This window comes from Tinamus guttatus, unplaced genomic scaffold, assembly GCF_059628265.1.
Source record: "Tinamus guttatus ecotype Peru unplaced genomic scaffold, ASM5962826v1 Tinamus_guttatus_pri_ptg000525l, whole genome shotgun sequence".
Lineage (NCBI taxonomy): Eukaryota > Metazoa > Chordata > Aves > Tinamiformes > Tinamidae > Tinamus > Tinamus guttatus.
This window is the reverse complement of record NW_028289059.1, coordinates 825,075-838,473: the sequence shown is the minus strand read 5'-3', so window position 1 is coordinate 838,473 and position 13,399 is coordinate 825,075. Positions and strand designations below refer to the sequence as shown.

The 13,399-nt window shown below is 39.0% G+C and overlaps 1 protein-coding gene across 1 annotated transcript in view; it reads right to left on the bottom strand.

The window, feature by feature from the left end:
- L3MBTL3 (L3MBTL histone methyl-lysine binding protein 3) overlaps positions 1–13,399 on the bottom strand; it is a 70,265-nt gene that overhangs the window by 32,887 nt on the left and 23,979 nt on the right. The window contains exons 6-11 of the mRNA XM_088533861.1: positions 12,850–12,931; positions 10,629–10,720; positions 7,962–8,066; positions 6,228–6,363; positions 1,502–1,593; positions 899–1,050 (exon numbers count right to left, since the gene is read on the bottom strand). Of these exons, the coding sequence (XP_088389987.1) occupies positions 899–1,050; positions 1,502–1,593; positions 6,228–6,363; positions 7,962–8,066; positions 10,629–10,720; positions 12,850–12,931 (659 nt within the window). The remainder of the gene's footprint in view (positions 1–898; positions 1,051–1,501; positions 1,594–6,227; positions 6,364–7,961; positions 8,067–10,628; positions 10,721–12,849; positions 12,932–13,399) is intronic.

The following is a 13,399-nucleotide window of genomic DNA, read 5'->3' as shown; positions in this document are numbered from 1 at the left end:
TTATTATCTCCAGAGATGGGCTCACAAAGTTTTAAAGTTACATGACAGGTTTGCACCACGATTTCAAATATACATGAAGAACGCTTTCTCCATGGTTTATTTTTACAGGCAGAGCTATACAATTAATTTGCCATGATGGGACTCAAAATACAGACTCACATTTTAGCTGTTCTGCAGTAATTTATTCCTCAAAGAATGTAAGACATGGTGCAAGTGCAAAACAAGACCTGCACTCTTGATACTCAAAGCCTGAATGTCCTTTAGGATCTTTATGCTCTCAGAGTGCCCTGTTCCATTCACTGACTTTTCCAATACGTGCACAACATGCAGAAAGGCCATCTCCAACACAGGTCAGGGCACCAGGGGGTAGCGAGGAACATCGAATACAAAAGATTAACACCAAGTTTTCTTGCTATCCTAAAGCCTTACAGAAGACAGCTGAGGTTCAGTCTAAACAACATGACGAACCAAGAGAATGAATTCTGAGCATGAAAAAAAAATCACAACTTTTCTTAAATCCAAGTCTAATTATAAACATGGTAATTGTTACGGTACACATTCTTCACTAAAGATGTCAGTCTCAAAGATACTGTGTAATTAAAGTGAGAAATTATTCCACAATAAAGTGGAAATTATTCCACTCCAGGTACAGGATCACATGCAAAGAAAATTTATGGCAACCTCTGGAAATTTGTTACGTGAAGCCTGGTATACGTACCGGACTCCTCCAGGCTGCCACCAACACACACTCCTGCATGCATAAACCTGTGCTTGTAAATCTAGAAAAAGGTGATAGGGTGACTGTACACACAGTATGTCAAGTATCACTAAAAACAGTGCTTTAAAGCTAACACGCTTCTGGCAGGGCTCCCTAGAATACAAAACCAAACCATCATACCAGTAGTCGTAACTCTCATCCCAGTTGTCAAAATGAACCAGAAAACGATTGTCCACCATGTCTGTTACCGTAGCAACACAAATGAAAGTGGGGTTCTTTTTGTCTACAGCTTCAAGCTTCATTCCCACTCGAAATCCCGATGGAATCACTGTCTATGTAGAGAAAGACATTTAATTAAGGATAAATACTATAAAACCAGAAATCTCCCTAGCGTCCACAATCAATACATTCATGTCATTTCTAAATTTCCCACTTAGCCGCCCCAACAGAATGGCAGCAGCCTAATTAGTTGACAGGAGAGATGCTCAAACACAGAGATGGACTCATAGTTTACGAAACAAAAAGTCCTGAACATGCTGCTAAAATTGAAAACTGCTAAAGAATATACTGTTTCTGGCCATGTCCGATTAGATGTTTACACAGATTAGCAAATAAAATAATGGATCAGAATTTCAGAGGTAAACTGATACAAAGATGACTAACAAATTTACTGCATTTAGTTTAAGATAAAAATGTTTGCACAGTTTCAAGTCTGCAATCACTGAAGTCTGCTTTAAATTCACTTGCAGCTTTCCACATTACCTGAAACAAGTGAGTACTTACCACATTCTGGTTTTCAAATAGAGATTTAGGAGCAGCTTGAGCCTTGCATGCCTTTAGATATGCGGGCCAGCTAAATTCCTCTTCCTTGTATCCTAAATGAGGGCCACGAAAGAAGGACAAACAATTAAACAGGAATGAGACACAAGGTACATATAAGTGTGTTAATCATAGTTAATGAAAATATTTTCCATCTTATTCTGAGCTTCTTATAATTTCAAAACTGAAAAGCAATGTGCATTGTCAATTAGTATTTTAATTTCAGATAAACTACATAAGGAAAATGTACTTTAATTACTAATTTCTCCCCAATATGAAGTTAAGGAGACTAAATGCAATAAATAGTGCTCCAGGGAGCATTGTTTTGTATCGTTAGGAACTGAAGCATAACACACTGTAGAGCAGCTTACAGAGTTCAAAAGAAAGTTGATGAAATTTTCCTATTTGGCCATTTCATATTACAAAAAGGAATCACATTCTTTTTTTCGGGCTGGTTGAACTTCCTTACCAAAATATCAATTTTTGTTGTTGCTTTTGTTGTTTTTAGCAAAGCACTGTGCTTTCCTGAGCTACAGATCATTAGCTTTTTATGCTGCCTAGGACTGCAATTTAGACTGTTCCGAATCTTCATCTAGGAGGAAGAATAATAGCCATATGAAAAAAGCACGAGGCAGGACCTGAGGAGATTTCAGCTGAGTTTCAATGTTAACTTCAAAACAAGCTGGGGAGCACTCCTTATCAAATTATTATTCTATCCCTGATCCCTGATCTCACAATTCTGGTCCTCAAGGAACAAAACAACTTCAAGGGAAAGCCTGGAAACCAAAATCCATAATTCTACCAGATATCAAAAATCAGTCTCAGTAAGATATCAGTTTCATGTTATAACCTCCCTTCCTTCCAGCAGATTTCTCCAAGCCTCCAAAGCTATAATTCACATGCCACTTTTCCAAGAAAAGCACACCTTGCCATCCTTCTCCCCTCCAACTATCCTTTCTCCGACAGTCTGAGTGACAGAGGAACACTGAACAAACTCAAAGCAACTGTTTGTGAGCAGCTCTGCAGCCTCTTGCTTCTGCTGCAGAACCCACAGAGGCTCTGCAGGTCCCAAACTTTTCCAACTACGCCAATCAAACACCAGAAACTCCCTCTTCACCCTGCTGCATCCTCAGGTTATCACCAGTGCAGTGTCACTAGCATTTAAACTTCCCAGGTGGTATCAAAATAGTTGCTTACATTACCCATGTCTCAGACTTCTGTATGCAAAATATACCCTTGTATCCATGTCATATTTGTACTGTAAACTATTTCCTATATGGACTTTCTCTATTTTTATTCTATGCATTCATGCAACACTGAAAAAAAATCTGAAATTATGTTCTCTCCTAGATTCTTCAGGAACAAAAACAGTAATTCATAATATAATAAACTACATCAAATAATACACATCAAATCACTTATACTTCCACTCATTAAAGCAGTGCTAACCATTTCAAGCATATAGTCTTCTTCCCTATTCTCTCCTTAAATATTAGCTATAGGGATATCTATTTTAGTTCCTGTCTTTCAGTTCAGTAAAATGAGATCAAAAATACTACCAATTGTGCTGAGTGATTTCCTTAACTACTGAATTATGTTGCCTCCTGAATATTTGAAGTGCTATTCAAATATGCCACTGACAACACTTATGTTTAACTTTCTGAGAATCTTATGTTTTCTTAGACACCATAAAGTAAAGCACCCTTTACTCTTTCTACATTTGCTTTTCTCAGTTTTCATTCTAAATATTAGCCAATACAAATTAATCCCCAAGTCATGACAAATAGACTTTTCTTGGCCCTCCAGTGCCTCTTCTCTTGATACACGGTTGCTGTAGCCCAGCCGAGTCTGTTCTTAGGGAGCGTGCCATTGCTGCCGTCCTTGCCCTGGGCCGTTAGACTCCACTGACCATCCCCATGGGCGACCCATCTTCAGAGCGGCAGCACGGCGGGCGGCAGCGCCCGACTCTCGGCTCCTTCCCGCGGCGCGGGCCCCGGTGCCATGGGACGGCAAGGGCGCTGCGAGGCCTGCGGGACTGTGCGAGGCCTGCGGGGCCCCGGGAACAGCCGCCCCTTCCGCTGCCATCAACGAGGATGCAGCAGCAAACACTGCCAACAATATTCTTCTCTCACTTCCCTTCTCCTCCCCCGCCAGCCCCCAAGATAAACCAGTGGGTTTTAGAGGACCTTTCACCACTTGGGTAAGAGTGGGTTGTACCTTCCCTCAGAATCTCCATACCTAAGCAAATGAAATTTACTAGGCACACATTCAGAAAGTTTCCCCCTTTCAGAAAAGAGGGAGTCTATTACTGTGCCCCAAAGCCCCTCTGCAGGGTATCCTGCCCACGGCCTCTCCTGTAACACCAGGACCCCAAGCGTGCACAGGCAGCCACGGCAGCACATACAGAAAGCAACCGCGTCCCAAGTGGGTCCCTGATCACAGGCTGAACGGCGCCAGTTTGAGCTGTGGCTGGAACACAAACATCATGCAAACTCATGCAAACATGTTCCAGTTGTAACTGGAATGGCTTTCAGTTCCCACATTGTTTGCATTGGGTCCTATAGGGCAAGTAGGATCAAAATGTAATACCACAGAAAAACATAAACTGTAAGTCCATCTATATGTTGATCCACTAGAGATAAAAAAAAAAATCTGTGGATACAAAAATGGATATGGCCGTTTTTTCCTCAAAACCCCATACAACCCCCCTCTCCTCCCTGCCAAATCAAACCCCGACAGCCTGAGACTGACTTCTCCCACTGCTCAGAATAACTAACTCTGAAAATATCAGTTAAATCTAAGCAGTGAAAGACCTACTGTTGGTAAACTGGAAGGAGTATCTTTAACTGGTGAGAGCACAATTCCCTCTAGGCTCCTTAGAACGTAGGAGTCTACATTCCTGACTCACCTCTCCTCCACAAAAGCTAAGGCTTCCCTGGGAAAGCCCCATGTGTTTCCCCAAGTGGGTTTCTGCAGTCCCAGCAGGCTTGGGCAGGGATGGAGCAGGTTAATGCTGAGGGGAAGGAGCCAGGCTATGTGGAGAGCACTTGGTTGCATTTGGAGAAAACTACCAAGGAGCGATCTTGCTGTCTGCAAGGGCTCAAATGTCCTGAGAGTCATGGGGTTGCACAGCTGTGCACCGATCGCTGGTGATCACCTTTATATATCCTGGTAACTTTGCTCCATCAACACCTCTGATAGACCCGTGACTTCCCTAAGAAAAGATCTATGCACTGATCCAGGGTGGAGAAAAAATAAACTGAAGAGCAGTTATCCTGCCAATTTAAAACCAGACTACAAGAAAATTTTCATAAAAGTGACTTGGAGGAAGATTTTAACTTTCTATCAGCAGCAGTAATTTATGGTTAACAAAATACTAAGCTTTTTGAAACAGTCATTTAAGACAGAAAAGATGCCAAACTTGCACCACAGGTACCAAACGTCCTGAGCATGCCACAACATCAATAATTCTATATAAACTGGGGACTACTCATTTACCATATACAAGCTACTACTACTTCAGGGAAGGCAACCTGCTGAGAAATTCTGATTTACGTTCAAGAAATTACTACTTCTACACAAGGAGCTACTCAGAAGTATGTTCCAGTAAAGAGTCACATACTGCAGCAGTGGCCCAGAGCACTCTAGCCCTGCAGCCAGTGCGGAGTGCTCAGGAGAGCAGCAAGTGCTCCCTTGTATTCCCACAAGGCTCAGCTGCAAAAACACCAACCTCCCCCCAGCTCACAGACCCACTAATTCTGCGTGGGGCTTTCCCCTCATTTTCCACTATCAAGCATTTATATCCAGTTTTATAATTGTCCATAAATCAGCTTCTGATTCTCTGTACATTTGTTTTTTGCAGCCATATAAGATCGTATTTTCTTACTCTTATTGTATAAGTCAAAATACCACATTCATTTATTTCTCACTCTCCTCTCCGATTTGACCCCTTCATCCCTCTGTACCACCTTCCCAGCCAAAAAGGCTGCCCATTTATCCTTTCTGAAATGGCAGTTTCACACAAATGCTTTCCGTCTATCTGCCAAAATAAAATAAGTCATCTGGTCTGAAATAGAATAATTAAGCAAGTGAATTACGTGTATTTCAACGCTTATATCACTTACATAAATTATGAACTGACTACAATTTCAGGCTTGTAATCTTACCCTTTATTATCCCTTATCTGTTAGTTCCTCTTTTTGTCTCTATTCCAAGCTTACTTTTTGTGGCAAGAGCTCAGTTCTTATTAGTCAGTTGGTTACTACATGTTAATATTGGTTAACATGTAATAATGAAAATCCTAAAACCTTCCACTAAGGGGATTCCCAGCTCCCTGTGAGACCTCAGTGTGAGCTAACATTTCACCAGTATATTACTGCTTTATTGCAAAGAAGGATTTGCAGGAGGAGGTCTAGGTTTGTTTTTTAACTTTTCTTTCATAATGCCTTATGAATGATTATTCTGGTTATTCTGTTGTTTTCTGTTCTGTGAATTTCTGCTGAATAGAAAAGGAAGGATTTCAACTTCCAGATTTTAGCAAGACTTAGGAATATAACATAGGATGTTCTGGTGCTTTGATTCAATTGAGGAAAAAAAGGTTTCTTCTGAAAAAAAAAAAATCACAGCATTACATACACAGTCTCCATTTCAGAGCTATGAAAAAACAAGCACATATCAGACTAAACTGTACCTTTAGGTGGATGAAGCTTGTGACCTGTTTTCTCACACCATCCAACAGGATGAATATCTGAAGAATCAGCATTTACCCAGAAATCATAACAATCTGGGTATCCATCAAAATGGAGTCGTATTCTGTAGCCACAAACCTAAAAGCAAGAATGTACAAAATACAAAAAAAAGTTTTCAGATGTTCTCCCTACACGTAACAGTTTCTGTTAGGTATTACATATATTAACAGTGTGCTTTCATTCTGCCAGCCTTTCACTTTTGCTCCTGCGACACTGAATGAATAAATTCACGTGATAAAAAGGAAAGGATAATACGTTAAGAAACTTTTAATCTGCGTGCCTCCTCTTCTGGTGAAAAGCATAAATAAGAGTTGGATATTGTCATTAGTGTTCAAAACTTGAGAACTGTTTAACCTTAGAATAAAACAGAAATCCTAGGGAAGAGCATGGATAGATCAGATACAATCCAAGAGAAGGCAGAGATGATGAGACTTTTAAGCTATACTGATTAATCAATATGCAAGAGAGCACGCTGGAACTCCAAGACAGACTGTGTTCAGCAAGCTCTCCAGAGAGATAATGTTATTTAAGATTAAATGCTAGTGGAGAATGGAGATAACTCCCAAAACTTAATTTTTCCATGAAATAGCAAGTTAAATATCAAAAGGAGAAGAAAAACAAAAGATATAATCCCTACTATACAGAAGTTCTCCACACTCTTCCCGAGCAGTAAATGCCATTTTTCAGCAGCGTAAACCTCTTGACATCAAAAGCTCACCATATTTCATATTTAACTGATACTCTGACATAACTCAGTTTCAGTTTATCGCCTCAGAATTAGGTGGAGTTCAGGCCATCCTACCATAAAACATGAGATGTCACTTAGTGCCAAGCATAAAATACACAGAAAATACTACATATTTTCCACAAAGAAAAAAAAAAAAAGAAATCCATAGAGAGGGAATGGAAAGATTAAGAAGTGGGAAGGTAAAAACAGACTATTAAAACACAAGTTGTGAAATTACAGCTGTTTAGAATAAAAACGATATAGAGCTGAGTATCTACCTGTTCCTCTTTTCCCATTTAATTTATAATATAAAACCAACAAACCCAGAAAAGTATCCTGAGTAAATCCAAGAAAAATTAATGTGAGGTATGTTTAAAAGACATACAAATTGCAACTGAGTTCTCAATCATTAAAAGCAAAGAAACTGCTCATGAAGAAATTACTTCGTAACTGTAGCACAAAGATAAACTGAGAGATTTCCTTGCATACTAACTTGTAGAACTTGCTAATACAGACCATTTCTGAGGCAATGCATCTGAAAAAATTGCAACACATTAGCAACATAATAATAGGTATTTGTGTTAATAAACGCAACACTTCTAAATATTATAACGAGACTAGATAAACTATTGGTTGTCATAGTTACGTTCTTTCTACTTACTCTTGTTTTAAACATAAATCTAGTCAAAACTACAGGATTGCAGAAAAACACATATCATCTAAGCCGTGCAATGCTGTTTTCTGTAGTTGCCTACATTAAATATATGTGAACAGTTACTGCTGTATGGTGCTAGACTTAATATTCGAATGTTTCTGAGGCAGGTATCTTCCGAGGGGGAATTTCTCTCTGCCCGCTAGGGACCATGCACCACCTCCAACTGCTGTTCCACTTAATTTCTTGTGCCATCTGACACCACATCTGCTCTCAGCTTCGCACGCTGGGACTCACCTCAGCCACTGTGAGGATACAGTATATTGACTGGTGTTCTGGATCCACACCTTCCAGTTTCATTCCTACTTTGAATCCATTTTTGTTGTATGGGAAAGACTGGTACTGGAATGGAAAAGAACAGTTTCAATACTATGGAAGTATACACAGGATAGACAAACTGCTTCTATAATGTAAACAACAATAACTATTGACTACTAATATTTTTGAAAGAACTAAAAATTGTGAAATAAATAACTTTTAAAAACAGTAAAAGAGAACTTTACGACTGTTTGAAAAACAGGTTGATTTGCCCTGAACCTTTTTCACTGTCAGTAAAAATAATTTTAGCAATTTTTAACAATGTAATTTTTTTTCAGTCTGTGCAGCAGCACCATAATGCCTTCTTAGTAGTCATCATTACTATAATGATCAGAAGAAAAGCTGCATTTTGCATTTACACTTCTACTTCACAGGCCATCAGAGATAAACTGCAAAGCAGAACAACAAAAGATTATTTGTATATAAAGATGACCTCTTTAACACCATTTTTTCTTTTACATGTTACGTATATGTCCATAGGTAAACATTTTCTCCAGAAATATTTTTGCATCACTGGAACATTATTACCTTTGTGTCACACTACACTGAACCAGTAACAATAACTTTCTAAGAATAATAAAAGTGAAGAAGTGAGAACAGGACGTTTTCAAACAGAAGGCATCAGCTACCCATATATCACGTTTCCTGTCTTCAAGAGAGAAAATGATTAGAAAAATAATTCAATGAAGCTAAAGAGGATTCTTGGGCACTAATAAATTCACAGCACAATTAGACAGTTTTTTTACATCTCAAACAGTTATAAGCGAAACATGGGAGAAGCACTATATATGTTTCTTCTACCCTTATATCCCCCTTATGTTCCAGTCTTTGGATGGTGAGATATACACTGCTGGTCTAACCATCTTGGGTATTTATAAACAGAAATAACCATTTTTAATACTTCTGCTGCCAGTGGCCCCAATAATTTAGTCATATTTTACGCCTAAATTTAGACAGAAAGCTTTAACAGGTTTTACATAAAAAGACTATAAGCATTAGTTCATAAAATATAAACTGAGATCATAATTATAGTTACAACAATATACAACCCACTCCAAAATTCGGGAAAAAAATAAATATAAGGAAACTTGTGCCTTAATACCCCAAATTCTGCCTCAAAACAAATACGGAGAAACCCCAAGAAAGAATGAGTTTTACTAAACGTGTGCTATCTAAAAGTTAAGACATGCTATCCAGTCGCCTGCACTACCTCCATAGTCAATGGAAAAAAAAAGGTCCCAAGAGAGGGCTCACCCTTTTCAAAGGAAGGGAGCTCTCGCTTTGGTGGCTTCAGCTGCAATTCATCTAACAGCAAAATAAACCCAAGGGGAAAAAAATGCAGGGCATGGCACATAGGCAGGAATATGCAGACAAGAGAAAGGGAAATGGAAAACCAGAACAGCTGAAACCAGCTTAAAATGGCCTGCTCTTATATGTGTACCCATACCTCTAGGATCCTACCCCAGCACAGGCTGGACCTATGATGGAACTTCAGACAGGACAGGAACACTTCTTAAATCTGTATTCCAGACAGAGACACTACTTAGTAGGATTTTTGCCTTGTTAAATTTTCAGCCAGTATATATATAGCAGACACATTATAGTAAATAATGCTTTTCTCTCTCACTTCCTTTTCTTTTTTTTTTTTTTGCAGGAGGATTCTGGACTTCGCAGTCTTAGTGCTTAACTTTGTTTTCAATTAGTTTTGTATCTCAGTAATGTCTAGAAGCACCAGTTAGAGGCCAGCATCACACATAGATGTATGTTGAAAAACTAAACCCTGCATTAAAGTTTTAATAGCTTAGTATAAAGCAAATAAAAAAATGGACGCGAGAAACAGACTCCATGTAAGGACAGATTTATCCAAAACTACTGCAAAACCTGTTAACAATACATAGCAGACGGAGCAGCTGCGACATTCTCATGTTTTTCCAGGTTTTGCAAGAGAGGATGACAACATGGAAGCTTTGTGCATTTGCATTTAGAACTCTCTTCCAAGCAAGAGAAAGAGCAAAAGAGAATGTGCTAAAATGGCAAATGGCAAAGATGGCCACAGCAGAAAAAGGACAAGTGAGAGCTGATGACCTGATATCCAGTCAGAGACAGGTAAAATGGGAGCAAGCCACATTAGGATCTGATGTAGCAAAGCAAAAAGTAACATCAACAAAAGCTGCAAAATGACAGGAAACATAATCAAAGCTACAAGCCAAAAGCTGACCTCTGTATCACCTTTCTAAACATATTTAAAGAGAAAATGATGGCATGTGAACTGAGGGTATGTATGTCCTGGGTCGCGATGATGTCTGGCTGCAGAGATTAGAAGGAAAGGCTACAACTTTTGTAAAAGCAGCTGCTTTCTGTAGTATCAATTTGCAGTGTTCATCTGCAGCCACAGAAGTCGTTAAAAAGCTAAGAAATAAAACTTATTTCATACATATTCTTCATATCTTGATGGTAATATTATTTTAATCAGATGGGCTTTCCTCAAGAGAAGGAAAATCTCCTAAATTATTTTTTAAATTAATTTCCCTAGAAATCCCATTATGTCACACGGTTGACTGAAGTCAGCTTCTGGGGAAATCGTACCTCTTTGAAAAGCTTGGTTGGTACCGCAATAGCCTTTTCTTCCTCCAAGTAGGATGCCCAGCACCAGGCTTGCTTCCCTTTAGAGGGCACAGCTGTAAAGACGGATACAGTATCAAATGAATTCTCTAGCTGGTCATTTCTCCAGCAATCAAAATAAAAATTTTAATGTTTATAACATACCTATCTCAAACCTATTATTTTATTAAATGCATTCTTAGTATTTCTCAGGATTTATTTCAGAAAAACAATCAGTTTGTATACGATAGTTTCTATCAGTTCATACTTCGCCTACTAACAAAAAAGTTTCTTTTATGTGACTAGAACAACATATGAGACTCTAAGGGCCCTCTGCCCCTTTTCTGCTTTGAAAAAAAATCCATTAAGATCTTACATGTGTGATTTGGAAAGAGGTGTAAAAATAGAACTGAACAAATCACATGAAGTAATTCAATGTTTTAAGAAGTTTCTTCAGAGAAAGAAAGAAAAAAAATTCCAATTCAGGAAAATGTTTTCACTAAGATGGCAGCTCGGATGGGTTTAGGAGATTCTTTAACCACAGTTGCAATGCTCTGTTCTTTGACAGGGTTCAGAATGCTCCTAACCAAACCAAGCATTTCATACTTTGTTGTTTTTGGATGGAAAGGTAGAGATTTAACAGCGATTTCTCCAAACCTCCAAACTGACACCAATGCTTTCTTTTTCCATTATTTCAGTATTGTAACACAGATTACACACTTGTTTGTGAAACATAAAACTCTACAGTGCCTCCTAAGGAGCCACTGGTGAGTAATAGTTTCTACACCTTGCAAATAAGGGGCTAGCACTAGTGAAAGCCCGTACAGGCTTCTTGTACCTAATTAGCTTTCCTACAGCTCAACTCTGCTTTGCTGATGTTCACATAAAATTTCTCCTCTGTACATATTCTCACAAGAGACATAAACCACTTAGGCACCAGTGCAGCAGTCTGGCTATTGAAGAGCTTCTGACCTAAACATGCACCGTATCGACAGAGGTGCCAGGCCCTCCTGAAAGAAGCCTGTAATTTAACCAAAAGATAGTAAATCTAAAAAATCACCAGGGCTGTTTAACACTATTAAAACATTCATTTTGTTTGTGATTTACCCAGCTTTGAGCTATACCATTTAAAGGATTATTGCTCAGCACAATAATATGCACTGATATGCTTAATTCTGAATATAAATCAATCTTTCGCATCAAATCTGTTCTGCTGAAGTGACACTTTTCCAAATAAATGAAAGAAATAGAAATCTGCACGGATATTCTGCCCATGGACAGCTGCAATTCCTAGCACTTCCCTGTTTGGATCACACACACTTCACACGGTCTCAGCTCCGGAAACAACCTGGCAAGGACACCTAAATTTTGGGAGTAATTCTGTGCCAGGTGGGGCAGCTCCCACACCCTGTGAAGCCCTGCACCCTCGGGCGGGATTTCGGCTGCCTGTCAGGCAGCAGATCTGCGCTGCCCAGGGGCCAAGCCGCTGCTAGTGCAGGAGGGCAGCAGAAACAGCTCCCAGGCTGCCCGAGGAAATGACCTCAGAGGGCCATCGGCAGGTTATTCTTGGTGTAGCACTGAGGAGTAATAGCTGCTGATTCTCTGAATCTTCCTAAAAGAACCTATTATACAAATGTCTTGAAAATATGTTTTATTAAGCTGCTTCGTACAGTGTATTTCCCTTTGGACTGATTATGGTAATTATCCCTAAACAGTTCCATAAAAGTAGCTGTTTCCTGGACACACTGTAGATACAAAATTCATCCCTAAGGAAAAATGTAAACTTTCATTTCTGCTTAATACATGTCTTTCAAAAGCTAACTTGATGGGTCTGACTCTCTTTAATATCAAGACTCTTTGGGGGGATAAAAAAGCCTAAAATGTACACCCATTACATTTGCGTTTACCATAAGCTTCTCTGCACTGCCAGAGGCATATATATTGGCCTTTTTTTTTTTTTTTTTTTGTAAAAGCAATCATTCTCCAAGTGATTTTTTCTCAAAAGTTTTTACTTGGCTTTCTCAGTTGTTCAATCCACTAATAATTGCACTAAATAGTACCAGTAAAATATTTTTACAGAATTGACTAAAATGTGATAAATAGAGGATACAGATTCAGTGAAACAACACTGGTGATTCACAGCAAAAGATGGATAGCCACACATATAAATAAGCAATACTTGAGATTTTGTTTCAGAACAACTTACTTTGCTTCAAAACTGTTATTTCCCCTTTTCTTTTTCTTCTGGCTCGCTGTGAGACTCTCAAGATCCTTCCGTCTTGTTTGTCCTCCTAAATTGAAAGAGAAGTACCAAAATCAACTTAAATCAGAAGTCCAAATACAGCTAAAATGGAGATGCCCAAGGTTTAACTTTGCCTTCATTTACATGGCTACTGACAAAGCCCTCCAATATCTCCGATAAATCTGTAGGTGTCCAATGGTGAATACAGGTATTGGTCAGTAGGAAATGATTCCCAACACGGTGAAAATGACAAACAAGGATTCTCAGCGCCTGGCACTCGACCAGCTAAGTCTTGTCTGAGGAGGAGCATTTGAGCCCCGAAGTCTTCAGCAGGCCTGCGTGAGCTGGAGGTAGCCAGCAGCTTCATGCTTCCAAAATTATTTAAAAAGAAACCTCTGGCAGTTTTAGTCTGTTGTTTTTTGCAATGCACAACTGCTTTGCTAAACAAAAGAGCCACTGATTCTTCTTACCTATCTCATTTGTTGTTCATTAACAGTTTTGCTAGTACTACTGA